Genomic DNA, 27,771 nt, shown 5'->3' on the forward strand with positions numbered 1-27,771 from the left:
CTTGACAGTGGTGCACTACAATTCTTGTGGTGAAAGTGAGCCAGAAGCTTCTGTGTGGCTTGTGCCTAGTCTTCGAAAAATACCAAAACGGAGAAGGTGGGAAAAAATCCTCAAAGCTAATTTTCCATAAATGAGCTCACTCTTAACAGATGGTGATGATGAAGATAATAAAATAATATTAATAATAATAATAATAATAGTACATTTCATTCATATGGTGCCTTTTAGGGCAGTCAAAGTCACCGTTGCAAAAAGCAGAATAAAAACTAGAGGAGTGCACTCAGCAAAGTGCAGATCTCCCAGGTGTACATATCTCCCCTTCCCCGGTGTTCAAACATGGCGACAAACCACCCCTTTTTTCCTCCTACCAGGAGAAGGGAAATACACCACACACAGACAGGGGGGGAAAAAAAAGTTTTTCCTGTAAGACTTGCACAAAGACCAAGTCAATTGAACAGGAAATATGGAAAAAAACAGTTGTTAATATGCAGCGCTCAAGCTAAAAAAAACCTACCTAATAAAAATATTTTGCCTGTCAGTCTGTGGATGCACAGCCTCCTAGATGGACCCTCGCATGAATGCGACCAACTCTTACATGAAATGACAGAGATTAGGCTGTCATAATGTCAAAGCCTGTATTAAAAGACTTCAGATGTTTTTAACCGTTGCAGTTTTCATGATATAAAATGAATCAAGGCGAATAGCTGCCCTGCTGATTGACTTTCATTCATAAAACAACGGTAAGAAAACATAGTTCAGCCATGAGAAATATTCTATTGTAGTTACTGAGATGATTTCCAGTGGTGACTGTGATTAATCCTACTCTTGAAATTGTATTTTTATAGCGGCGTTTTAACATTGGAGACTATGGCACGTCCGTGTGGTGAATAAGGCAAATGATTTTTGGTTCATCTAGTGTTCCTCCAGTTCTCCTGTGCTGAGATCAGCAGTGAATGATTCGCTGCTTGCGAAATACGATCGACTTCTCGTTTACTTTCAAGACTCACACCCAAATGCATAATGGTTTGGTTTTGACACTGTTGCTGCCAGATCTGACTCAACCGTAGATGTGAGTCACGGATGCACACGGTTGACTCAGATCGGGCAGTGACAGAAAGCAGCATTGGTCGAACGAGCTAGAGAGTGAATGAAGATAGGGAGCGGTGGTAACGAGAACAAACGTTTTTCAAAGGTTTTGAATCACCGCAACCACAGCAGGCTCTTCATCATACAGTCATAACTGTGCATAATTTTTGACTGATAGGTCCAGTAGTTTGCGAGACTAGCCGTGAACAGATACACACACACACACACACATGGACACACACGTGACCAAACGCATAATCCCCTTCAGGCTACAGCCTGGTAGAGATAACGACAATCAACAAAAAAATAAAACATTTAAGATAATAAATCTAAGTAATCAGATCACTGTTGAGTAGGTTGTGGAAACGGGTTTGAGTAATGCTATCTTAATGTGGACTGCATTTCAGCAATTCCCCCCTAAACTGCCCTGAAATTGGGGGCCGCCTCACAGAGAGAACCATCATCCACACGCCTCCCAACCAGGATGGGCGAGCGACGCCTTCCCCAGAGCGTGCATCGGCATGTGACAGTGAGGAAGCACACACCTTCAGCGACAGCCTCACATATACTCGCGGGGAGACGCACAAAGGCCACTTTCACATGGCCCTTGGCAGCAGTAACGGCACAGCCACAGAGAACGACAAAAACAGCAAGGACACGGAGCAGGCCGATGAGAACTTTAACTCTTTCCACTACTGGAGGCCTCCTTTACCAGACATCAGTGGGGAACTTGAGATGCTCAGTAGTCCAATGACAGAGGAGGCCGAGGAGAGAGGAGGAGAAGAGGAGGAGCAGCAGAAGGCTGAGGAAGAATGTCTAGCCTCTAAGTCCAGCCCTGGAAAAGCTACCAGCGACCAAATCCAGAAGGTCTTGGACTGCTTGCAGCCACACATGGATGATCCTGATGTACAAGGTGAGGGTTCAGAGATGAAACAAGTTCTATAAAAACTAATTTCTTAGAGATGAACAGGTTCTAAAATCCAAATATGGTTCTGGAGTAACGTTATCTGTTGCTGTGCAGCATGACAGACCTTAACTAAGGATGAACTGAAATGAAAATTATTGGCATTTACTGATATAAAATAAAAACTTTCTGAAGTATTTTTCACAAATTTTATTTTATTTTGTAGATAGGTTCTTTGCTTTGATTATTGCTTTTCAATGGAAATTGAAAAAACTGAAACACAAGGATGGAAGAAAATATGAACACTATAGAAGATTTGGTCACTGATGGTTATAACGACTTTAGAGGGACTCTTGTCATGATGTTTTGTCGTCTCAGCTGGTGAATTACATTTGTATTTGAGAAGTTCTTTAACAAGGTTTCCCCTTTTGATATTTCAGTAGAACAAGCTTTCACAAACAGCCAGGTTGTTGTCCGTGTTGGAAACCGTGAAATATCATTTGGCCTTCAGACTGTCCTTGATTCACAGCATCAGAGAGATGCACGGCACACAGTTTGACATGGACTAAGCAGGACATGGAAGGAGCAAAGGGGAGCTGTGAAACATATAACTGAATAATTGGACTGAAAAATGAAATAAAATGTCTAGTCGTTATTGAAATTCATTACTATTACTCTGTCAGCAAAATTGCCTATTTTGTCCGATACCAAAAGACCGATATTTTGGTGCGTACTTGCTTTCAGTCCATATTTCTCATTGTGACATCCTTTACATTTCGCTTTGCTTGTGTATTTTTCTCCAGCTCAAGTCCAGGTTCTGTCAGCAGCTCTTAAGGCGGCCCAGCTCGACAGCCCAACAGACACCAGTCCGACTGAGACCCAGGCAGCAAGCCAAGACAAGATAGAGAGCCCATCGGTGAAGAGCAAACCAGCTGAGGTCTTGTCAGAAAATGGAGTGATTTCCTCAGAAGAGGAGCACATGGTGGAACCCACACCAGTCTCAGAGTCGTGCCCAGTCCAGGAGCAGGGGGAGAGGGAGACCCAGACTGAGGCCCAGGATGGTCAGGAAGAGTCTCCACCAGACTCGCCTGTCCTGGTGCGGGACGATTCAGACCACAGCAGTGTGGTTAGTCAAGCAGTTTTGTATTAAATCACTTACATTGTCTTCTGCATCTCAGAATGAGTTGCAAGATACTACCACTGAAGAAGACATTCGTGTACAGCTTTGTTTGCTAAAGTGTGTGTGTGTGTGTGTGTGTGTGTGTGTGTGTGTGTGTGTGTGTGTGTGTGTGTGTTTTCCACAGGAGTCTGAACTGATTGAGAGCATGGAGGAAGAGAGGAAAGAAGACTCTGGTCCAAGCCCAGCATTGGAGGAGAAGCCTAAAATCCAGGTGTGTCCAACAGTATTGTCCCAGTTTTCCAAAACTGACCATTGCAAATATCTGCATACATGCTGATACTTTTAGAATTAAGGTTATCCTAGAAAAATATTGTTAACTACCCTCTTTGCCAATATATTCCTTTACCTGCTTCACTGTTTTTACTTTTGGAACCCTCCATTTTATCGATGTCTCAATACTTAACTGATAAAATCCTCAGATTTTATTCACCATCTCTTGTATTTTCACTATTTGTATATATTTGTACCACTGGGGTGTTGCACTTAATTCCGTTGTACAGCTGTGTAATGACAAATAAAGGCATTCATTCATTCATTTCTTCCTCTCCATCTCACTCTCTGTTTTTTCTCTCTTCAGAATGTCATTCCCCAGCAGCTGTTGGACCAGTACCTGTCGATGACAGATCCGGCAAGGGCCCAGACCGTGGATACGGAGATAGCCAAGCACTGTGCCTTCAGTCTTCCTGGGGTGGCCCTCACTCTGGGAAGGCAGAATTGGCACTGCCTCAAGGACACCTACGAGACCCTGGCTACTGATGTACAGGTAGGCAGGCTGGCAGAGAAAAGCTTTTCACCTTTCAGCGAGGTTACACAGGACCAGTCTTGGCAGAAGGAACGATCAGATTCCCAGACCACAGTCTGTTGCAAGAGTGGAAAGGCAGTTGGTCCAGATTTTTTTGGAAGATTATTTTTTTAGCATTTTCCGCCTTTATTAGATAGTGATAGTGGAGAAAGACAGGAAAGTCAGGGGACAGAGAGGGGATGACATACAGAAAAGGGCCTGAGCTGGATTCGAACCCAGGCCGCTGGGGTAAGGACTCAGCCTCGTGTGGTTCGTGCTCTACCAGGTGAGCCGCCGGGGCGCCCCAGTGGAGTTTTTAACTAGATTGTTTAACACAATCTTGGAAAGTGAAAGGATGCCTGGGGAGTGGAGAAGAAGCATACTGGTACCAATTTTTAAGAATAAGGGTGATGTGCAGAGCTGTAGCAACTACAGAGGTATAAAGTTGATCAGCCACAGCATGAAGATATGGGAATGAATAGTGGAAGCTAGGTTAAGAGGAGAGGTGACGATTAGTGAGCAGCAGTGTGGTTTCATGCCATGAAAGAGCACCACAGATGCGATGTTTGCTTTGAGAATGTTGATGGAGAAGTATAGAGAAGGTCAGAAGGAGTTACATTGTGTCTTTGTAGATTTAGAGAAAGCATATGACAGTGTGCCGAGAGGAGGCATGGTATTGTATGAGGAAGTTGGGAGTGGCAGAGAGGTATGTAGGAGTGGTGCAGGATGTATGAGGGCAGTGTGACAGTGGTGACGTGTGCAGTAGGAATGACTGATGGGTTCAAGGTGGAGGTGGGATTACACCAAAGATCGGCTCTGGGCCCTTTCTTTTTGGCAGTGGTGATGACAGGTTGAGGGACGAGATCGGGCAGGAGTCTCCATGGACTATGATGTTCGCGGATGACATTGTGATCTGTAGTGATAGTAGGGAGCAGGTTGAGGAGAGCCTGGAGAGGTGGAGATATGCACTGGAGAGAAGAGGAATGAAAGTCACTAGGAGCAAGACAGAATACATATGCGTGAACGAGAGGGAGGACAGTGGAATGGTGGGGATGCAAGGAGTAGAGGTGGTGAAGGTAGTTGAGTTTAAGTACTTGGGGTCAATTGTTCAAAGTAAAGGGGAGCGCAGAAGAGAGTGCAGGCAGGATGGAGTGGGTAGAGAAGAGTGTCAAGAGCGATTTGTGACAGAAGGAGTTCCAGCAAGAGTGAAAGGAAAGGTTTACAAGATGGTAGTGAGACCAGCTATGTTGTATGGCTTGGAGACGGTGGCACTGACAAAAAGACAGGAAGTGGAGCTGGAGATGATAAAGTTGAAGATGCTAAGATTTTCATTGGGAGTTTGTAATTTGTGATATTGGGCTATACAAATAAAATTGACTTGACTTGGGAGTGACGAAGATCGACAGCATTAGGAATGAGTAGGAAGAAGGGCGACACGGTGGCCCAGTGGTTAGCACTGTCACCTCACAGCAAGAAGGTCCTGGGTTCGAACCCCAGGCCGTCCCAAGTCCTGTCTGTATGGAGTTTGCATGTTCTCCCCATGTCTGCGTGGGTTTTCTCCAGGTGCTCCGGTTTCCTCCCACCATCAAAAAGGCATGCATGTTAGGGTTAGTACTCCTGTCTGTGCCCCTGAGCAAGGCAATGGAAAGAAGAACTGGAGTTGGTCCCCAGGTGCTGCAGCTGCCCACTGCTCCTATACAATAGGATGGGTTAAATGCAGAGAACACATTCACTGCAAGAATAGAATGTCATATAAAGTTGCTTTCATTTCAGCTTTCATTTCATATATTAGAGGGACAGCTCAGGTTGGATGGTTTGGAGACAAAGCAAGAGAGGTGGGATTGAGATGGTTTGGACATGTGCAGTGGAGAGATGCTGGGTTTATTGGGAGAAGGATGCTGAAGATGGAGCTGCCAGGCAAGAGGAAAAGAGGAAGGCCAAATATGGATGTTGTTGATGCATGTGGTTGGCATGACAGAGGAAGATGCAGAGGTCAGGAAGAGATAGAAACAGATGATCCGCTGTGGTGACTCCTAACGGGAGAAGCCGAAAGAGGAAGAAGAACAATACAATGTTTCAAGCACTTTAATTTATCCATTCTAGCCAACAAATCATGTTCATCCCATATTAAAAGTGGGTCTTCCATTTTTGAAATACTGCAATAATGGTGTTTAATATTGTGACTTAATCCTTTTCTTTCTCTTCACTCAGTGGAAGGTGCGTCGTACACTAGCTTTCTCCATCCACGAGCTGGCAGTGATACTAGGGGACCAACTGACAGCAGCTGACCTGGTGCCCATTTTCAACGGTTTCCTCAAAGACCTGGATGAGGTCCGCATTGGTGTTCTCAAACACCTTTATGACTTCCTCAAGGTCAGACTAAATGCATTCCTTTACTTGTTGCTTCATGCATTTAATAATGCAATGTTTTTTTCTTGCAGCCATCTTATGGATTCATAAATTGTGTGGAATCAGGTTCATTTGCATTTTAAATCAGTCGAACTCAGTTATTTGCAAATCCCAACTTTTTTATTTGAACTGTGCAGATTTTGAATTATTCTGTGTGATGGAGCCAAGTGGCCATACTTGCTTAGGAGAGAAGGCTCACGATGACTGGAACACCTGAGTTTACTCATGCTGGTCTCTATGTTGCAGCTGCTCCATGCAGACAAGAGGAGGGAGTATCTATACCAGCTGCAGGAGTTCATGGTGACGGACAACAGCCGCAACTGGAGGTTTAGATACGAGCTGGCAGAGTAGGTCCCTCCTCTTCCAGTAGTGACAGAAATTTCAAATAGTTGAATCAGCATTTTATGCATTTGGCTAATGTTTATTTCCAGTGACTTGTAATGAGCTGGGACAATGTGGAGGTTCGGTCTTTCATTCAAGGAAACATTTGATAGGACAGAGGTTTCAAGTTGTATTGATTGGACAGAGGTTTCAAGGTCAAGTTTTAATGATGACCAAGTAAGTTTGCACAAACAAGGAATTTAACTCTGTTTGATGCTTGCATTAAAAGCACAGAGGGCCCATTTAACATTGTAGAAATATTAACATTTAAAGAGTTTTTAGGAAAGAATAATAATCTAACAGCGTCTGGGAATGGCAGCGACTAATTCAATAGTAAATCTCTTCACACAAAGAAATGTAAAAGGTTCTAGAATCTAAACAGAATCTCACTGTGGCTGTTTGGTTTTGTCCTCTAACAATATACAGCCCTATTTTCAAGCCAATTAAATATTTTGATCAGGAAATCATGTAGACATTTAAATTAGTTGTGGAACAATTACTTAATAACCCCATGAATCTCTCTCCATCTTACTTGGTCCCTCCAGGCAACTGATCCTTATCATCGAGCTGTACAGTCACTACGATGTGTATGACTACCTCAGACAGATAGCACTGACACTGTGCTCAGATAGAGTCTCAGAAGTCCGATGGATCTCCTACAAGCTGGTGAGTCTGTAGCGGAAAGCGTGATATGCAGTAGCAGCGATCTATCTGGCTTACATACACTACATGGTCAAAAGTATGTGGACACCCAAACACCATACCCATATGTGCTTGTTTAACATCTCATTTCTTTTAAATCACAATGTTATGACCAGTGGTCGGACTGTCAGCCACGGTGATGGACGATGGAATTGTCAGTCGGCTCAACCCTTCTATGCACTTCAGTACTCTGTGGTCCCATTTTGTGGTCTTGTGTGGCCTACCACTTCACGGCCGAGCTCTTATTACCTCTATAGACATTTTTACTTCATAATAACAGTACTTACAGTTGACCAGGGCAAATCTAGCAGGGCAGAAATTTGACCAACTGACTTGTTTGAAAGATGTTATCCTATGACAGAGCCATGTTGAAAGTCACTGAGCTCAGGACATTCGGGTAGCGTAGTGGTCTATTCCGTTGCCTACCGACACGAGGATTACGGGTTCGAATCCCCGTGTTACCTCCGGCTTGGTTGGGTGTCCCCACAGACAGAATTGGCCGTGTCTGCGGGTGGGAAGCCGGATGTGGGTATGTGTCCTGGTTACTGCACTAGCACCTCCTCTGGTCAATCCGGGCGCCTGTTCAGGGGGGAGGGGGAACTGGGGGGAACAGCGTGATCCTTCCACGCGCTACGTCCTCCTGGTGAAACTCCTCACTAGGTGAAAAGAAGCAGCTGGTGATTCCACATGTATTGGAGGAGGCACGTGGTAGTCTGCAGCTCTCCCCGGATCGGCAGAGGGGGTGGAGCAGCGACCGGGACGGCTTGGAAGAGTGGGGTAATTGTCTGGATACAATTAGGGGGGAAAAGGCATAAAATCCAAAAAAAAGTCACTGAGCTCTTCATTACGACCCACTCTACTTCCAGTATTTGTCCATGGAGACGGCATGGCTGTATGCTTGATGTTCTGCATCTATCAGCAATGGATGTGGCTGAAATAGCCAAATCCACTCATAAGATGGGGAGTACACATACTTTTGGCTATTTAGTGTTTGTGAGAGAGTTTTTAACATCATGATGGAAACTGGATTGGTATGGCAGCACGGTGGCCCAGTGGTTGGCAATGTTGCCTCACAGCAAGAAGGTCCTGGGTATGAACCCCAGGCCGTACCAAGTCCTTTCTGTGTAGAGTTTATATGTTATGCCTGTGTCTATGTGTATTTCAGATAGGGCTGTCGATGGATATTCCAAATTTGAATATATAACCGAATTGTTAAAAAAGAAAAAACAAAGACATTCGAGTGTGAAAATTAATATTTGTTTGTGATTTAAGAAAGAGCAGCAGTATCGCGGCTGTCTGCCTCGCGAATTCACACGAGGGCCTCGGCTGCTGCCCTGAATACGCTGCATGGTGGACAGGAGTCACACAATGTCGCTTTCATTGGTTGAAAATGAAATTTAGGTCAAGCTGAAATGAGCGACTAATTCAACAAACGTGTGGTAAAGATGGCGGAGAGTTCACAACACAACTCAGCCGCAGAGAGAGTGATTTTAACTCTGAACAATCTAAAAAGCCCCTTTTGGAAATACTTTGGATTTTGGTCAGAAAACAGAAAAATATCGGAATCTCGCGATGAAGTCGTATGCAAGCTATCTAAGCTAGAGTTAGCTTACCATTCCACCACTCGTAACCTGAGGGCGCATCTCGAAAATATGCACCCAAATGAGCATGGCCTGATGTCCAGAACTCCACCCAAACAGCCACGTCCCGACTCATATTTTACACCACCCGCCACAAGCTCGCTAACTGCAGCACGACAAGAGGCTTGCATGAAGAACCTTACTTCCTTCATATGCAAAGACATGAGGCCGATCAGTATAGTTGACGGGCTGGGCTTTAGAGAGTTCTGTCAGGAATTGGAACCAAGGTACCGTATCCCTAGCCGTGGGGTAATCACCGATAGAATCGTAGAAATCTACAGCAGCACCTCAGACAAAATAAAGGAATTACTCAAAGACAAAGATGTGGCTCTTACCATGGATGGGTGGCCCTCCTTAGCAGCAGCATCCTATGTCACAGCAACGGCCCACTGGATGTATGTAGATCTTATAAAAGACATGTTTACATTGACATAAATATACCGATACAAGTAGTTGTGTCTCGTTGTATTGGTTTGCCCTCTTATGGGCATAATGCGCAAAAATATATTTGAATGGGTTCGAACCTATGTGTTTTTTTTTTAGAAGGACTAATTGAACATCATTTTTGGCCAATTTTGACAGCCCTGGTTTCCACCGGGTGCTCAGGTTTCCACCCACCATCAAAGACATGCATGTTAGGGTTCATATTCCGGTCTGTGCCCCTGACCCAAGGCGTGGCTGAGAGAACTGGAGTTGGACCCCGGGCGCTGCTCTGTGGCTGCCCACTGCTCCTTTTCCACAGGATGGGGTGAATGCAGAGGATATATTTCGTTGTTTGCTTGCTGGTGACAAATAAAAGTGTCTTTCTTTACTTGGCAAAAACACTGCCAAACAAGCCAGACAGGGGAACTGGGAATTTCAGAGTAAAGGGGTTTATAATTGTCACTTGAGAACTATGTCACTGTTTACTATATTAGATGTGACATCATAGAATTGTATGTTTTGTGAACAGATGAGGTGGGGCAGTGGGGAACCAAATAACACAACCTTTCAGTGTTTGCAGTTTCTTTGTGTGTTGTCCAGATCGTGTCTGATTACTCTGTTAAGAGCTGTAATGTCCCAAGAACTATATAATTTTTCTGAAAACTGTCACATGCTCTGATTATTTTCTCAGGTGGTGGAGATCCTTCAGAAACTGTATGCATGTGGAGCTCACGACCTGGGCCTGAACTTCATCAACGAGCTCATCGTCAGGTTCTGCCACTGTCCTAAGTGGGTGGGCCGGCAGGCCTTCGCATTTATCTGCCAGGTCAGTGTGGCTCTCGCATCCCCCAAGAGACAATGGTAGAACAGAGTAGGCTCTCCCTATTGGTGTGCTGTTTATTGACTGGGCAAACATTAACAGACCCAGTCGCTTGGTTTTGCCTGTTTAGGTGTGTAAGATGTATACAATATTGTGTCTTGACAAAATGTTCTGAACCATCTGTGCCTGTATTGTTGATTTTGGTTCCAGTTATGGATCTGATTTAGTAAAAGCTGAAGCACTAGAAATCGTTTTCTTAACTTAACCTTAACTATTACATGTAGTCACTCACAATGTTGTAAGTCTTTATCTTTAAGGAGCAAATTCAACTTTTACATTTTCTTCATCAGTTAATATTTTTGCGTGTTCATGTCCCCTCATTAAGTCATTTGTTTCTCTGTGATGCTGTTTGGTTACATGATTTCTATTCACCAGTATGTCTATCTCTGTTTAAAGCTACAGTAGAGAAGTGTTTGCCCATGAGCCAGTTTGTCAACCTGTCTGTCTCTTTATGTTATTTATTCTGTCTCGTTGTGACCTGGTCAGCGTGGAGAAGGGCGTATGTCCTGTCTAGCCAACCTCTGATCCAGTTTGCCTGCCTGTCTGTCTCTATATGTTATTTATTCTGTCTCGTTGTGACCTGGTCAGCGTAGAGAAGGGCGTATGTCCTGTCTAGCCAACCTCTGATCCAGTTTGCCTGCCTGTCTGTCTCTATATGTTATGTATTCTGTCTCGTTGTGACCTGGTCAGCGTGGAGAAGGGCGTATGTCCTGTCTAGCCAACCTCTGATCCAGTTTGCCTGCCTGTCTGTCTCTATATGTTATTTATTCTGTCTCGTTGTGACCTGGTCAGCGTAGAGAAGGGCGTATGTCCTGTCTAGCCAACCTCTGATCCAGTTTGCCTGCCTGTCTGTCTCTATATGTTATGTATTCTGTCTCGTTGTGACCTGGTCAGCGTGGAGAAGGGCGTATGTCCTGTCTAGCCAACCTCTGATCCAGTTTGCCTGCCTGTGCTTGTCAAATCACACCACCTTGTCTGAATATGTGTGTTGTATGAACTGCTGTATTTCCTTCAGGCCATAGTAGAGGAAGACTGCATGCCCATGGAGCAGTTTGCACAGCACCTCCTTCCCAGCTTGCTCAGCCTCTCCTCTGACCCTGTGGCCAATGTTCGCGTACTAGTGGCCAAGGCACTGCGGCAGAGTGTCATGGAAAAAGGTAAACCTGTATTTTCTTTGAAGTTCTGAACATTTTTACAGGCACGAACACCCTGTGTGGCCTCAGCTGCACTGAAGACTAGTAACTACCAGCCTACCAACACGGGGCTTGACATTGGCCGTGTCTGCAAATGGGAAAGCGGATGTGGGTATGTGTCCTTGTTGCTGCACTAACGCCTCCTCTGGTCGGTCGGGGCACCTGTTCAAGGGGGAGGGGTAACTGGGGGGAATCCTCCCATGCGCTACATCCCTGTGGTGAAATTCCTCACTGTCAAGGGAAAGGAAGTGGCTGGCGACTCCACATGTATCGGAGGAGGCATGTGGTAGTCTGCAGCCCTCCCCAGATCGGCAGAGTAGGTGGCACAGTGACCGAGACGGCTCGAATGGGCTCAATACAATTGGGGAGAAAAAGGGGAGAAAATTCACAAAAAAAAGTACCCCAAAAACTGGGGGTCCCAGTCCACCTCCAGCTGGACTGGTTCTAGTGTTAAAGCAATAGCGCTGGTATATAAGGACAAATTAAGACATGACTTTTGTCATGCAGTGTGGGCTCATGGTTGAGGTGTCCAACTGTTTTTAGTAGATATAAAAACTCAAATTGTAGAAAACCGAAGCAAGATGGCGCATCACCCGGGAGTTTTTAAAACATTCTTAATTTATTTGTCTTTGATGGACCACTCAGAAACCAAGAAAACTACGGAATCAAACATCTGCACGTCTTCTGTCATTAGTTTGCAGACTAAAGGCAACTCACATATCCTGTTGTCAACCCAATAAGCATTATTTTGATCTTAGTTTGTTATTTTGAGTTGGACTTCCAAACTAAAATGGCAGGTTGGCACTTGGCTAGGTGAAGAATACCCCAGAAGACACAGTTTTATGTTGTGGAGTCTGGTTCTTTTTGAGTTAATTGTACAACACCCTCAGTCTGTTTGATAGTTTGGTTGTGGACTATGTCTCTTTGTTTACCTGTAGCATACTTCAAGGAGCCAGGCTGCAGCTGTTCAGAAGAGCTGGAAGAGACCGTGATGACGCTGCAGTCCGACAAGGACCGGGATGTCCGCTTCTTTGCCACCCTGGACCCCAACAAAGCCTTGATGGACACAGCTCCCTTGATCTAGTGTCAGCCCCTGAGCCTAAACTGCTCCTACCAGCCTGTCTACCTGTCTGACTGAGGCACAGCCGGTCACAAGCCAGCACCAGCACCAGAACCAGGACCAGAACCTCCCCTGCCTAAAGGACAGACCTGTACTAATAAACACGTATGACCACTTGAGAAGACGCATTTTCACAGTAGACATTATACAAACACAAACATGAACATACACGCACGCACCATTTTTGGGTGGTATGACCTGCAAAATGCGCAACACGCTAACATAAATGCAAAGCAAAACACTTGTCAGAACAAAAGAGCATTTTTGCCCCATGGGAGAAAAATGAGCAGGACTCAGAGGTTAGCTGGACCCCACTGGGGTAGCAACAGTATCTCTCACCTGGACTTCTCCTCTCCGTCTCCACGCAACATCCCCAGAGTGACTCGGTGCGTCTGTCAATAGAACTTGTAAGAAACTGAGCCAAAAGCTCGCTCTCCAAAGCTAACTGTAAGCTTGTGATATGAAATTGTTGTATTTTTTTCTGGGGTGGATGATTTTTCTTAATGCTTTTTTTGTGGATTTCTTAATGTACAAGCGGGCAAGGCCTGCTGACTTTCACTCTCTGTGCACTAACTCAGGGCGATTGATCTGCACCTAAAACACCGTTAGCTGAAGTGATGGCCACAGCTGCCACCGAGGCGGCGCCAGGTCCTGGGTGGAAAAACTCGCAGCTGTCTTTTCAAGTGAGCCAGACCAGCTAAACCACCATGTAGCTCTGCTGGGGTCTCTTGCTTCACCTCCTTCTGAATGCCTGTTTTCTCAGGCTGCCGAGATGTCTGCTGGGCCATTCCCTCTCTTCCGCTTCCCGTTTATCCGTCGTCCTCCAAGTTTGTCTTCATGGGCCACTGAAACCACTACTACTGCGCCATGGGAAGGGAGCAATTTCGCAGCTCGGTGCGACTCTATTGAAACCATAACTTTACATTTCAGCCAAACGGTGATCGATCAACTGTTGATTGCCTCCCCCACCTTTGTGTATGTCTTTCACCGCCAATAATGTGACACAGCACGTCTCTCATATTGCAGGAGACCAGTGAAATACCTCTCTGTTTAGACACAGCTCTGGCCAGTGTGTGTCGCGTCAAAGAGGAGCATCCAGGGTCCGGCGGCTTGATGGGCCTTGAAATGTCCCCGATAGGAAGAGTTGTTAAGAAACCCATCTTAATAAGGGCTTATGATGAAGTGACACAGGTTGGCGTGGACCTCATAGGAAAAGATGATAGCAAGCACACTGTTGGAATATGCATGTTTCCTCACTGTAAGACCCCCCCCCCTTCTGTCTTGTGTATAGTCTACTCTATTTCCTTTTAAGTTGACCCACTGATTTTTAATAATGATACCATGGTAGCTTTTAAGTGGATCTGACTGACCAGTTGTACAGTAGGTTATAAGTATGGCTACATGTTCGGCTCGAGGGTCGAGCGTGTTAAGAGACTGAACGACAACTGAGCGTACTTTCCCCGTACCGGTGAAATGAATTAAGTATGAGGTTTCTCAGAGAAAAAACTGCAGTTTTGAAATTTGTACAGCTCGAACCTGTGGAAAATGGTATGTGTTTGACAGAATCAAGGCCAGTTTAGTTGGGGGGGGGGGGTTAATGTAATAAAATGTGTGTGTGAATATGTTGGGAGCAGCCGCCAAGTCGACCCCCCACCCCCCCATCCACCCCCCACCCATCCAACCTCGACCCTATGTGTAAATGATAACCTTTTTTTGTTTTGACCATAGACATAACTTGAGAAACTAATGCTGAGTGGAGTGTTTGCTGTGCATCTCAAGTCTTTCGGAACGGAGAGCTCACTGCGGCGATGCAGTGGCCACTCATCTCATCTGTCTGCAATTTGTGCCCATCTTTTTTTTTGTATGTGGTAGAACTGTTAATATATGCATTTTATGAAAGTTATTTTTCTTTTCAATTATGCACCACTGTTCAAAGATTTTATATCCTAACTTTGCAAAATTTACAACCTTTGTAATTTTCAATGGATTCTTTAAAAAAAAAAAGACATTTTATGTAATGTTATTTTTAGTATTCTGTAATTAAAATTATGATAAATTAGAAAACTTTCGGATTTTGTTTTGCATCGCTGCCGTTGACGTCTGCGTAATCTGCACCGATCAAGCTGCTGACCTTTTGTTTTATTTAAAATGTTAAGATTACTTTGAAATGCTGCTGCTTTTCCTCCACTATGCAACATGTAAACAACACTTATCTACCTACAGTGACTGGATCACTGAGCCAGATGTTGATGGTCAAACCTCTGTGCCCAAGGCCGAAAGCCACTTCTGAATGCGCATATTCTCCGATCCCTCTGATGTCAGTCTTAAAAACTGTCGCGCATCTGTAATGGATTTCCTGACATGGGCTCGGGAGTATTTTGGAAAACCTGTCGGTCAACACCGTTCACTGCTGCATCCACAGACACAAGTTAAGGCTTTACTGTGCAAAGTAGATGCCATTCATCAACACTGTCCAGAAGCACCGCTGACTTCTCTGGGCTCGGTGTCATCTGACATGGAAACTAGCACAGCGGAATCATGTCTACGGTCCAACGAGTCAACGTTTCAGATCATTTTTGGATGAAATAGCCATCGTGTCCTCTGGGCCAAAGAGAAGGACCGTCCAAGCTGTTATCAGCGTCCGGTCCAAAAGCCAGCCTCTGTCGTGGTGCGGAGGTGTGTGGGTGCCCACGGCATGGGTAACTTGCACATCTGTGAGGGCACCATTAATGCAGAAAGACAAGTTCAAATTTCGGAGCAACATGCTGCCACCCAAACGCCGTCTTTTCCAGGGACGTCCCTGCATCTTCCAGCTGGACAACACCAAACCACATACTGCCTGGATTACAAGCGCATGGCTGCGTAAGCAGGGAGTGTGGGTGCTAGATCGCCCGCCTGCAGTCCTGAACTGTCTCCGATTAAGAACGTGTGACATGTTATAAAGTGCAAAATACATGAAGGTCCTGTACAACTGCACAGGTGAAGACCTGCACAAGGGATAAATGGGGGACGAGTCCGCCTGCTAAACTTAACCAACTGGTGTCTTCGTTGCCCCAACCCTTAATAAGTGACTGTCCCAACTTTTTTTGGAGCATGTTGCAGCCATCAGTTTTGAAATGTGTGCATATTTTAAAAAAAATTGAATTCACAAAGTAAAACAAATAATATGTTAGTTTTCAATCTAGTACAGGGTGAACACAATTTACAAATAACTCCTTTGTGTTTTTATTAGCTTTTTCCATATAGTCTCAACTGTTTTGGAATTGACCTCTCGCAAAGTACCGCCCCAGAACGGTGCTTGTCCAATTCTACCTTGGCAACGGTCCGTCAAGCTTTCAAACACACAGCAAAATGCTGACACGGTGTGCCTATGGGATCTGCAAATCGGATACTAGATATCTGAAAAGTTTGGAGGGGGAGTAATTTTCTTTCCCTTCCCGAAACCCAGAACACAAGAAGCACAATGTGGGCAATAGATTTGGCAGTATAGCAGACCCCATGGCCAGCTTCATCCATCCAAAATCAACACAAATACCTGTCTGCTCCAAGCTAAGCTTGCTAGTAGCTATTGTTGATAGCTAATACAGCTAACGTATTATTACTGTTACTTTTACCCACACAATGTGCTGATTTCTTCCTTCATGTTTTGGTGTTTTCAGGCTACTTCCTGGATAGTTCTGAAATGCTTGACGGGCATAGCAACAGTAACTAAGGGAGGCGGGACTTTGCGAAAGGTCAATTGGGGTTGTAGAAGGATCTTGAACAGCTGAACCACCCTGATCTCAAAACCTGTTTTCTCACCAACCACACTTTGACCAGAGACAAGGCGAGGAACTAAGGCACCCGACCTGTGGTGAAAAAGGATTAAAACACCTTTATTACGTTGGCATGTTTTACAGAAGGAACATAGTTAAAAACTCCCTGATGATGGCAAGATGTAGAAAGGTCGTGGTTTCTCTCCTCTATTGTGAAATGTACAGTATGAGGATGCACCCACCACCAAAGACCACCTTCTTGTTTGTCCAGTCTTGTGGTTCTCATACCCACACTTTCAGTGTTAATGTGGCACACCCACCAATTTTCTCCCGTCACCACACTGCAGCATGATGAAAACATCACAGACGAAATCAATCCTTCTTCCTTCTGAAGAGCAGCAGCTGACGGTCCCAGGTGGTGCTGCCAAAGCTCTGCACGAGCTCCATGCCACAGCGTCTCTCGAGGTGCTCCCTGGCATGCCCTGCCATGTCCCCACGGATCCTCAGCATCTTGAAGTGGTCAAAGTCAGAGCATCCCAGCTTCCGCAATCTCCGGGCTGCTGAGCGGTAGCACTTCCAGGGCTGGGCCTCCAGAAGGAGATGCTGGCTGATGGAGGCCAGGCGAGAGAGGAGCTCCAGCAGCGCAGAGTCGCCGTGGTTCAAGTGGACCCACATGGTAACAGCCAGACACAGACACAGGTGGAAGTGGGAGCAGCTGTGCTGTTTGAGGTAATCTTCCAGCTGACTATGACCTGGAGTGTCCTTTGTGATGTCGAGAGGAATGAAGGAGATGTTCTGGGGCAATGGGTTTGCCTGCTGCGCCCGCTGAATGAGGTTCTCGTCCAGATCGAAGCCCAGGAGGCGAAGAGTCCCATCCTCAGACTGAGGTTTCTTCAAAAGATGTTTGTATAAGGCAAAACTCAGCTCCTGTCATTCACATAGAGAATCAGAATCAGAATACTTCATAGGCATTGAACAAAGCCGTTAATATGAATTACATCTTTATATGTACACGGTCATGTGAAAAAGTAAGTACACCCCATGTGAAATGTCTTTTTCAACATATTTCAACATACATATATTTGAGCTTCATTCATTCCACCAATATTGATAAATAAAGGTGATATAACAAATATGCAGCACTTACATTTTGTAGTCCATTGTATAATTTGAATAAACATAAATGCAAATTGTATATGGAAAAAGTAAATACCTACATTTATCACTACTTCACATACCTAAAATTAGAATCAGGTGCGCCAGATTAGGTGCAAATGATTTGAAAATCTTTGGAGAGGATCTTGGAGGAACCTGTCTTATTTAAAGCTCAGACATTTAGTTTGGCTCGCTGAAGTGCGTGGTATCACCATGCCTAGACTGACAGAGCTCTCTGGGACCTTCAGAAACAAGGTTATAGATGTCTATGATTCTGGGGACGGATTTAGATTTTAGATCTAAAAAAAAAAAAGGAAATCAATCATTCCACTGTCCGGAAGATCAACTACAAGTGGAGACGATTTCAAACAACTGCCAACTTTTCCAGTCCAGGCTGCCAGCAGGTTCAACCTGAGAGCAGACCGCAAGATGCTGAAAGAAGTTTCTAAGAACCCCAAAATCTCATCACAGGACCGACAGGTGAGTCTACCATTAGAAAGAGCCTGACAGGAGGAAACTTTTGCTGTCCAGAAAGAACATCAGGGGAAGGCTAAAGTTTGCCAACAAACATCTAGACAAAGACTTTTGGAACAAAGTGATGTGGACAGACGAGTCAAACATCATTATTTGGTCACAGTCAGTACCAGAAGACATGTTTGGTGAAAACCAAAGACAGCATTTGACCAGAAGAACCTGATACTGACTGTAAAGCATGGTGGCGGAAAGGTCATGGTTTGGGACTGCTTTGCTGCATCAGGGTCTGGGCAGCTCACCATCACAGAATCCACTATGAATCCTTCCTTATACCAGAGGGTGCTTAGGGATAATGTGACACCATCTGTCATAAGACTGAATTTTAACCAAAAGTGGACCTTGCAACATGACAATGACCCTAAACATTCCAGTAATTCCACCAAGGAATGGCTGAAAAGAAATAAATGGAGGGTTCTGGAATGGCCAAGTCAAAGCCCGGATCTATAATTCCCATGGAGATTTTGTGGAAGGATTTGAAACGGGCTGTACGCGCAAGAAACCTCAAATATCGCACAACTGAAAGAATTCTGTATGGAGGAGTGGGCAAAACTTTCTCCCTGTCAATGTCAGAGACTGGTAGACAGTTCTTAAGAAACGTCTACTTGAGGTTGTTTCTGCCAAAGGGGGCAATACCAGCTAGAGCCATGGGTGTACTTACTTTTTGTATTACAGAAGGAAATGGCATCTTTTTTAATAAATTGTTGCAATGTAAATTTTTCTCTTTTTTTGTTCAATTAGATAACCTTTATCTATAGATACTGTTTAAATGACGATCAAATATTGATATGTCCACATGTTAAAAAAAACATTTAATGGGGGTACTTAGTTTTTCCACATGACCGTGTGTGTGTAAACACCGTTACTCGAGTCCTTTTCTACTTACACTTGACAGCGTAATTTGTTCTTCTGTCTTGTGTCAGTGTAAATTTACTTTGTACTGTTTCTATTTACCACTTCTTGATGATCTAAGGCGCACTTACACTAAACGAACTCGGCTGGACATGCAGTCTTGGCTGATGTGATTATAGCAAATGCACTGCTGGGTGATTCTTCAATTAAGGGAGTTTTTCTGTCCCCAGGGTGGATTTTTAAAGAAGAAAAAAAATACATGTTTTTGAAAAAACAATTGTATTTTTTAGAATTAGGTTGTGCTAGCTATGAAAAAAAATTTGTCTCCGTGATGACATTTTAATACATTTTCAGCATGTTGAAAATTCACATGTGGCCCAGAGTTGCACTGTTTTGGGCTTGTCCCCAACCCAGACTTTTTTTACTTCCCCTCTATACTAAAGTCATAAAATGGTTAAATTCATTAAAGCTTTACTTTGCATTTTCTCATAATAATTTAAAAACACGTATTTCAAATTCATATGGTTTATATATGTGCAATTTGCACATTTTTATATTTAAATATCGATGCCCCACATACACCTGTCATAACCATCACACCCAACAGTTTAGAGCAACGTTTTTTCAAACGACAACAACGTGGTTGCCATGGAAACGAGAAGTGCCAGAGGCGCATGAGCAGTCGTGGCAGAAGCGTGACTTTTTTCACGTGCACAAATGTAATGTGATGGTTTATATGTCCTGATCCGATCCGACAGGACGCTTATTAGACCTCATTACCAAACAAGTTACTAACTGAGTGTTTTAGTTCAGAAATAGGAAGTTTCACTTTATTCACGTATATCAACTGTACACTGTACGCTAGCTAACAAGCTAGCTTAGCAAGTGTAGCAAGACTCCACCAACTTTTTCTCCAAAAAGGGAAACTTGTCACTGCCATCACGTGTCTAGCATCACATTTTGCTGCTACAACTTTGACCCAAAAAAAGCATCATAATATCAAACTTGTGTTTTGTAGGACGACCAAAGCTGTGCTAAGATACCTGTTCCGGGCAGACCACCTAATAAGAGCTTCTGGAAAGGGGAAAAAAAGAGTTCAAAGAAATGACGTTGTTCATTTTTTCAGAAAGCTCGAAAGCCAAACGAGCCCCAGACTGAAGAATCGCCCTACCGTGTGGACCACATTTTGACAGCGTGCATATTAAAATAACTAAATAATAAATAATAGTAATACTAATAAGTAGGGAGCAGCTTACCCCCGAATTGCAGCCCACGTCCAGCATCAGCGTGGCCCGGCCGCTGTGGCCGCAGCCTAAATCCTGAAGCAGCGTTGCGGGGATGAGAGTTAAGCGGTTCTCGGGTGGGTTAAACGTGTAATAGTTGATGAAATTCCCGTGAGGAGCCGCGCCGGGCTCGTCCGCCTTACCAGCCGCAGCGCCCTCCGAGCCGCGCGCGAGCGCGGCCATCGTGCGTCTTCAAAATATTCCGGGTAGGAACACGTCACCGGCGAACAGGGCCGCCGCCGTCGCCGCCGCCGCTGCGCAGCCGAGCCTGTCCGGGACCAGCAGGGGCAACCTAACGTTCCACCAGAGAAATCATCATTTCAACAAAACAGCATTCCTAATTACAACAGAAAACGTTCTAAATAAACACCAATGGTTATTTTGTTGCCCGGTGCGGGATTCGATACGGGGTGTACTGCGCCATAACGCGACATCACTAACTGCTCGGCTAAATGGTCAGATCCGCTAGTCCAGTGGTTCTCAACGTTTTTGGCGTCCTGGACCCCCTGCGTATTTTTGATCTACCCTGAGGACCCCTCCACCTGATCTTGGGGGGGGGGTTGCAATTTGATAGAAACAGTAGAAACTGCATTTTAAATTGCATTATAGCATTTATTCACTCTTTGGGGCAAAAATAAGAGCTTTCAGTTGGAACTTAGATATAGTTAACAAAACAGAATTCTTATGCAGTAACTTTCAGATATATATAACAAAACAGAATATGTATTCAGTAACTTTCAGATATATGTAACAAAACAGAATATGTATTCAGTAACTTTCAGATATATGTAACAAAACAGAATATGTATTCAGTAACTTTCAGATATATGTAACAAAACAGAATATGTATTCAGTAACTTTCAGATATATGTAACAAAACAGAATTCTTATGCAGTAACTTTCAGATATATGTAACAAAACAGAATGTGTATTCAGTAACTTTCAGATGTGTAACAAAACAGAATGTGTATTCAGTAACTTTCAGATATGTGTAACAAAACAGAATTCTTATGCAGTAACTTTCAGATATATGTAACAAAACAGAATGTGTATTCAGTAACTTTCAGATATATGTAACAAAACAGAATTGTTACGCAGTAACTTTCAGATATATGTAACAAAACAGAATTGTTATGCAGTAACTTTTAACAATGCAAACGGGAGCGAGATCTCTTATTAAAATACAATAGATTACACTTGTGAAACAGATGTAATTAGAGAAAAAAGTCCTGTTACCCTTTATAGTTTAGGTAGATAAAGGTCTCAGTCACATTTGAGTAAAATAATCCTATTTCTATAAATGTCATAGGATCTTTTTTTTAAAAGATATTTTATTTTCACGGACCCCTTGCAATTACACCTCGGACCACTAGGGGTCCGCGGACCCCCCCCCCCGGTTGAGAAACGCTACCTTTGAACTATTCCGGTGACGTCATCAGTGGCCGAGCGTGAATTTGCCTCTTCCGGCTTTCCGTACCTTACAAAAGCGGCTAACGGCTAGCGGCTAAGTGGCGCGCTACCGCTGTCATTGAGACTGGAATCGGACGTCCGCGTCTGCGAACACCTTCAGCAGCACAAAGGTAAACGTACCCACACGCCGTCATCCGGAGAAGGGCGCCTCACATGGGAACGGCTCTCTCGTCGGCGGCGGAATGGCGTTGTCCGCTAGCCCGGGTGACGAGGAAGGGTAAACACCGGACGGAGCACCGTCCCCTTTCAGGGTCGAGACGCCACTCTGACCAGGTTCATGTCGCGTACGGACGGTCAATATTCCGCTGAGATATCGATCCTCAAAGTCCGGATGACGTCATTGAGTGATTTGTTATCGCCCTCATCTGGGATTCGTGATGTCTGTTTTCCTTTCGCTTTGGCATCTGTCCGAGTGGGGGGAGTCCCGCTGGCGTCGTGTGTGGCTGCCGCTTCCCCCTCCCGTAGCCCCCCTCCCCATCCACCCTTGTATGTCTTCTCCCTCCCCCTCCACCCCTGTATGTCTTCTCCCTCTCCCTCCCCTGTATGTCTTCTCCCTCCCCCCTTCCCATCCACCCCTGTATGTCTTCTCCCTCTCCCTCCCCCCTTCCCATCCACCCCTGTATGTCTTCTCCCTCCCCCCTTCCCATCCACCCCTGTATGTCTTCTCCCTCTCCCTCCCCCCTCCCCATCCACCCCTGTGTGTCTTCCCCCTCTCCCTCCCGCCTCCCCATCCACCCCTGTATGTCTTCTCCCTCCCGCCTCCCCATCCACTCCTGTATGGCTTCCCCCTCTCGCAGCCCCCCTCCCCATCCACCCCTGTATGTCTTCTCCCTCTCCCTCCCCCCTCCCCATCCACCCCTGTATGTCTTCTCCCTCTCCCTCCCCCCTCCCCATCCACCCCTGTATGTCTTCTCCCTCTCCCTCCCCCCTCCCCATCCACCCCTGTATGTCTTCTCCCTCTCCCTCCCCCCTCCCCATCCACCCCTGTATGTCTTCCCCCTCTCCCTCCCCCCTCCCCATCCACCCCTGTATGTCTTCCCCCTCTCCCTCCCCCTCCCCATCCACCCCTATATGACTTCTCCCTCCCGCCTCCCCATCCACTCCTGTATGTCTTCCCCCTCTCGCAGCCCCCCTCCCCATCCACCCCTGTATGTCTTCTTTCTCTCCCTCCCGCCTCCCCATCCACCCCTGTATGTCTTCTCCCTCTCCCTCCCGTCTCCCCATCCACCCCTGTATGTCTTCTCCCTCTCCCTCCCCCCTCCCCATCCACCCCCGTATGTCTTCTCCCTCTCCCTCCCCCCTCCCCATCCACCCCTGTATGTCTTCTCCCTCTCCCTCCCCCCTCCCCATCCACCCCCGTATGTCTTCCCCCTCTCCCTCCTCCCTCCCCCCTCCCCATCCACCCCTGTATGTCTTCTCCCTCTCCCTCCCGCCTCCCCATCCACCCCTGTATGTCTGTTGTGTTTATCTGTCGTCGTTTCACCCCATTTATTGTAAAGCCACTTCGAGTATTAGAAAAGCGCTATATAAGATTGATTTATTATTATAATTATTAAATCTCAGTTAGGTTCCATGGCGCTTATCAATCACATTACATTCTCCAACTTATATAAATAAGATAGGTGCCATGTGTTGATACCCACTGTCTTATGACCAGAGGTGTAAAAACCAGGTCCAGAAAGTAAATGTCCAAACCGTGTATTCGCTCCAACCGTGTTACTAAACCAGCTGATGTCATTGGCTAGTTCCCCCACCTAGTTGAGGGGTGGTGTTGACTAGAACCTGCTGGTGTGGTGCATGAGTGGAGCAAATACATGGTTTGGATTTTTCCTTTCTGGACCTGGTTTTTACACCTCTGCTTATGACCCTTGATTCGGGTGAGGGAAAAAAGAAATGCTCATATGAGGGACCAGATAGGACCTGAGAGAGCTCACGAGCCAGGAAACTTTCAGCGCAACCATGAGATAAAAATTCACATTCACTCACATGACACTCAGGCGTTTGGAAACGGTGTGAGACGTGAAACGTTGTAAGTTCAGAATACCACATTTGGCTCTGTGGTACCTTTGGCCTTGGAAGCGCTGTTCATCCGTCCATCCATCCATTACCCGAGCCGCTGATCCTGCTCTCAGGGTCGCGGGGATGCTGGAGCCTGTCCCAGCAGTCGTTGGACAGCAGGCGGGGAGACACCCTGGACAGGCCACCAGGCCATCGCACAGGGCCCACACACACACATACACATACCTAGGGACAGTTTAGTAATGCCGATTCACCTGACCTACATGTCTTTGGACTGTGGGAGGAAACGAGCATCCGCAGGAAACCCACGCAGATACGGGGAGAACACGCAAACTCCACACAGAGGACGACCCCCAAGGTTGGACTACCCCGGGGCTCGAACCCAGGACCTTCTTGCTGTGAGGCGACCGTGCCGCCCAGCGCTGTTCATAATTTGATCAAACTAAGAATTTAGAGTTGGTGTGGATGTAGGAATGGATTCTGCCCGATTCCAGTGGCCTCCGGCTCTGTGCCACCTACAGCTCTGTAAATGCAGGTTTTCCTTCTAACCGACACGGCACCAGCTTTTTGCCCCGATTTGTTCCCTTCGTCTCTGCTTGAAAGTGTGCCGATTATTGATGCGATTATTGGGATGAAAAGCTGTTTGTATCCATCACAGCCTCAGAGGGCTTCACATCTACCTGGTGAAAAATAGGCAGATATACCGAAAATGACAGAATAACACCTTAAGAGTTGTGTCAGATAAGGAAAACTCCACAAGACAAAAAAACAAAACAAGGGAGAAGCCTCAGGAAGCACATCAGAGGAGTCTAAAGTGTCAAGTATATACCTCACTGTGGTTCTCTTTTGATTTTTTTTTCTTCCAGGATCCTCACCATGGTCTCCGGAAAGCGGCTGGCCGACATCGGCTACAGGGCTTTTTCTGCCTCCATGATGCTGCTGACGCTCTACGGGGGGTACCTGTGTGCGGTGCGGGGATACCGCTTCTACGAAAAACAGAAGCAGCTGCAGCTCGCGGCAGAAAACCAAGATCCGGACATTATGAAAGACTAGAAGGACCAGTTCCCGGGTCTCATGGTGAGGGATAACCTCACTCCTCTTTGTTCATAATGAAATCACGACGGCGGCTTCGCTGGATATTTGTGCTGCGACCTTATGTGAGCGGGATGACGTGGCCCTCATGAGAAAAATATTCTCCTTGTCTGCATTTTGTGTAAATCAGGGAACTGTTAACAGATTCCCGACTCACAGCGGTAGCCTGGTGTATATGCTGTCCAGCGAGTCCATTTTGTGAGCTTTACAGTACTTGAGATGAGGAGATGAGTGTGTTTTCGTGTCATTAAAATGCCTTTTGAAGCCAAACGGTTTCAACGCGGTGTTCATGCAAGACTAAACTCAGAAAGCCGTCTCTCAACCAACAATTGTATTTTGGAAATACATTTTTTTTTTTTACAAGGCACTCAACTTGAGGACATCTAGTATCTGGTCCTCAGACCCGGATTCCTCCGTAGGCAGTGACGACAAAAGGGAAAAGTGACATTTTACATGAAACAAGTTTCATCCACATTTGGTCTCGGAAGTAGTAAAAAAAAAAAAAAACAGTAAAACAGAACTGACCCAAAAAAAAACAACAAGTCTCAAAAACAAAACAAAATACACTCAAGTTCTTCTGACCAATAAAACTGGGGCAGAAGCTCGAAACCAAACCGCAGCGAAACTCGGCACAAAACCCCCCCCCCATCCGTTTGAGAACAGCTTCGTGCAAAAATCGGTCGCCTCCGTGTGACGTCAGAATAGGTTCGTGACGCGTTTAAACGCCTCGAGAGTGGCGTCGTACGTCTCAACACGGGGCTCCCTACTGCCTCAGTCAGCGTTTGCGTGGCCACAACCTGTTCAGCGCCACGTCCGTCCGCTCCCACTGTCCAGAAACTGCAAGATAAGAGACCGTGAGTGTGTGTCTGTGTGTGTGTGTGTGTGTGTGTGTGTGTGTGTGTGTGTGTGTGTGTGCCTCAAACGTCCGGGGGATAGATAACACAGGACAGAAAAGCGCTTCAAGACATTATGAAGGATAAACGGCACGGCGGCCTCCCAGCAGCCCCTCGGCGTCGCCAGCCGCGGGGGGTCTGTGCCTGGCCTTGGCAGCAGCGTAGTGGCCGTTGGCGCCGTTTTCTCCCCTGGGGCGGTTGCGGGACACGTGCGTGGAGGCTTTACGGCAGCCTTTGCCTTTGGCCGCGTCCGGTTCGTCTGCGGAGCTGCTCTCGATGTCGCTGCGCACGTCGTTGCACACCTGGCGGGCGGGCGGACGAGGAGAACCGGGTTAGCGCAGTTACGCCACACGTGTACAGACAAACACAAACGCCGAAGTTTGCTTAAAACACGTCTTGTTTTTCCACTAATAGCCGCAGAAATTTTCCCAGCTGAAATTTGAAGCGGTTTTCCGTGACTCCTGCAAAGTGCCCCAGAGCTCGTCGACACTAGGTGGCAGTGTGGAGCAAGAGCTAATGAGAAACAGTTGGACATAGCTGACATTCACAACGCTAGTGCCCCATTATTCGTTTGCCACTACCCCAGTTGTACACAACATGCCCCCCCCCCCCCATCAGTTGTTGCAGGGGTTGTCCTGACTCCACCTGACCACCGTCAGCCCGGTCAGGTGGAGTCAGGATGTGTGATGAGAAAAGGAAACGAGCGGAGGCTTGACTTACAGCAAAGGACAGAGAAGGCAAAGTTGTCAAGCGGACAGGGCGAAATGAAAGGAAGCAAAGAGAGGAGCGGAGGACGGCTCGGCGGAGACGGGGAGACAAAAAGACAGGATCTCTCTCTCGTCCCGGAGGGGGGAGAAACGAGCTGCGTCTGCAGAGAGGACGAGACACACGGGAAACAAGCTTGAAAGAAGCGGCAGAGGCGGCACAAAAAGAAATCACAGGAAACGGGCCTCGGTGGCGGGGACGCCGGCGGTTCTGATAAGCCTCGCGCAACGGCTGCTAGTCCGCGCTGTTCATCCCAGCTGTGGGTTTTTACTGTCTTGGTTGGACCCAAAGGCGGGTCGCTTCCATCGGGTATGAAGCCAGTCTGCCAAACTGTGTGCGGCGGCCCATCCAGGGTGTCTCCCCCGCCTGCCGCCCAACGACCGCCGGGATGGACTCCAGCATCCCTGTGACCCTGAGAGCAGGATCGGCAGTTCGGATAACGGATGGATGGATTATTTACATGCACTAGTTTTATAAAGCTAACTCGTGACGTTTCCGTTACCAAAGTTCGGCCAAGCAGAACTACCTGCAGGTAGTAAACGTATAGTCTAGTCCAGGGTTTCCCAACCCAGTCCTCGAGGACCCCCTACCCTGCAGATTCTCTTGCAACCCTGAATAGGTACCTGTTTGTAGTTATTCAACCAATCAGATGTTGCACACCTTGCATAATTAAGTGCTGTGAGATGATTGGTTGAGTAAGTACAAGCGGGGCCACCTATGCAGGGTTACAATGAAAACCTGCAGGATAGGGGGGTCCTGGAGGACTGGGTTGGGAAACGCTGGTCTAATGAATGCCTTTCTATTTGATTCGCCTGCACAACAGCCAGCATAACAGCTTCAGATCACCCATCCATCCATCGTCTACACCCAATTAATCCAATTCTGGGTCATGGATGGCGGGAGTCTATCCCAGCATGCATCTGGAAGAAGGCGGGGAGGCACCCTGGACAGGTCACCAGTCCATCACAGGACACCCACACACACACACAGCATGGTTGAATGGTCTCCAGTTCAGCAAACATGCGTGTCTTTGGACTGTAGCAGGCAACCCACACACACACAGCAGAACATGCTAGCTCAACACATACCGGGCCGGAACTGAACCCGGGACCCTCTTACCATGAGGCGGCAGTGCTCACTACGGTGCCGCCTAAAATCCAAGCCTAAAAACGACCGCGCGAACTGTAAAGGTGTTCCTGTTACTGCAGGACTCGAGCCATCGGCCCGGACACGGTCGGGCGGTCCAGTCAGAACTTT

The 27,771-nt window shown here is 46.3% G+C and overlaps 4 protein-coding genes across 7 annotated transcripts in view; 2 read left to right on the top strand and 2 right to left on the bottom strand.

The window, feature by feature from the left end:
* Positions 1-14,756, top strand: part of ppp4r1l (protein phosphatase 4, regulatory subunit 1-like) — a 29,823-nt gene extending 15,067 nt beyond the window's left edge. For 3 of the 4 annotated variants that reach the window (XM_056273457.1, XM_056273456.1, XM_056273458.1), the window contains 10 exons: positions 1,494-1,999; positions 2,794-3,116; positions 3,295-3,381; positions 3,748-3,933; positions 6,163-6,324; positions 6,607-6,707; positions 7,287-7,407; positions 10,198-10,332; positions 11,402-11,543; positions 12,518-14,756. In XM_056273457.1, the coding sequence (XP_056129432.1) occupies positions 1,494-1,999; positions 2,794-3,116; positions 3,295-3,381; positions 3,748-3,933; positions 6,163-6,324; positions 6,607-6,707; positions 7,287-7,407; positions 10,198-10,332; positions 11,402-11,543; positions 12,518-12,663 (1,909 nt within the window). In that variant the 3' untranslated portion in view covers positions 12,664-14,756. The remainder of the gene's footprint in view (positions 1-1,493; positions 2,000-2,793; positions 3,117-3,294; positions 3,382-3,747; positions 3,934-6,162; positions 6,325-6,606; positions 6,708-7,286; positions 7,408-10,197; positions 10,333-11,401; positions 11,544-12,517) is intronic. The other variant, XR_008809795.1, reaches the window with a different exon arrangement.
* A 1,483-nt stretch (positions 14,757-16,239) lies between these two features.
* On the bottom strand, positions 16,240-20,518 carry LOC130107570 (pre-miRNA 5'-monophosphate methyltransferase). The gene is made up of 2 exons (XM_056274229.1): positions 20,249-20,518; positions 16,240-17,381 (listed from the first exon to the last, which is right to left on the bottom strand). Exons 1-2 carry the CDS (start codon positions 20,456-20,458, stop codon positions 16,827-16,829), a joined length of 765 nt encoding a protein of 254 aa, XP_056130204.1. The 5' UTR covers positions 20,459-20,518; the 3' UTR covers positions 16,240-16,826.
* Positions 20,519-21,707: 1,189 nt separating this feature from the next.
* LOC130107571 (cytochrome c oxidase assembly protein COX14 homolog) lies at positions 21,708-25,126 on the top strand. Its single transcript, XM_056274230.1, has 2 exons — positions 21,708-21,855; positions 24,631-25,126. The coding sequence occupies exon 2, from the start codon at positions 24,641-24,643 to the stop codon at positions 24,815-24,817; it is 177 nt and encodes a 58-aa protein (XP_056130205.1). The 5' UTR covers positions 21,708-21,855; positions 24,631-24,640; the 3' UTR covers positions 24,818-25,126.
* A 381-nt stretch (positions 25,127-25,507) lies between these two features.
* cers5 (ceramide synthase 5) overlaps positions 25,508-27,771 on the bottom strand; it is a 72,588-nt gene continuing 70,324 nt past the window's right edge. Inside the window, exon 10 of the mRNA XM_056274288.1 lies at positions 25,508-26,051. Coding sequence (XP_056130263.1) covers positions 25,824-26,051 — 228 coding nt within the window. The 3' untranslated portion in view covers positions 25,508-25,823. The remainder of the gene's footprint in view (positions 26,052-27,771) is intronic.

The sequence above is a fragment of the Lampris incognitus genome, chromosome 2, assembly GCF_029633865.1.
Source record: "Lampris incognitus isolate fLamInc1 chromosome 2, fLamInc1.hap2, whole genome shotgun sequence".
In the NCBI taxonomy this organism is placed as follows: Eukaryota; Metazoa; Chordata; class Actinopteri; order Lampriformes; family Lampridae; genus Lampris; species Lampris incognitus.

Bases quoted from the DNA above. Each gene is read 5' to 3' on its own strand.
- LOC130107570 (XM_056274229.1), bottom strand. From the start codon at position 20,458: ATGGCCGCGCTCGCGCGCGGCTCGGAGGGCGCTGCGGCTGGTAAGGCG. The intron at 17,382-20,248 runs GTAAGCTGCTCC...TGTGAATGACAG, and splicing joins ACGTGGGCTGCAATTCGGGG to GAGCTGAGTTTTGCCTTATA.
- LOC130107571 (XM_056274230.1), top strand. From the start codon at position 24,641: ATGGTCTCCGGAAAGCGGCTGGCCGACATCGGCTACAGGGCTTTTTCT.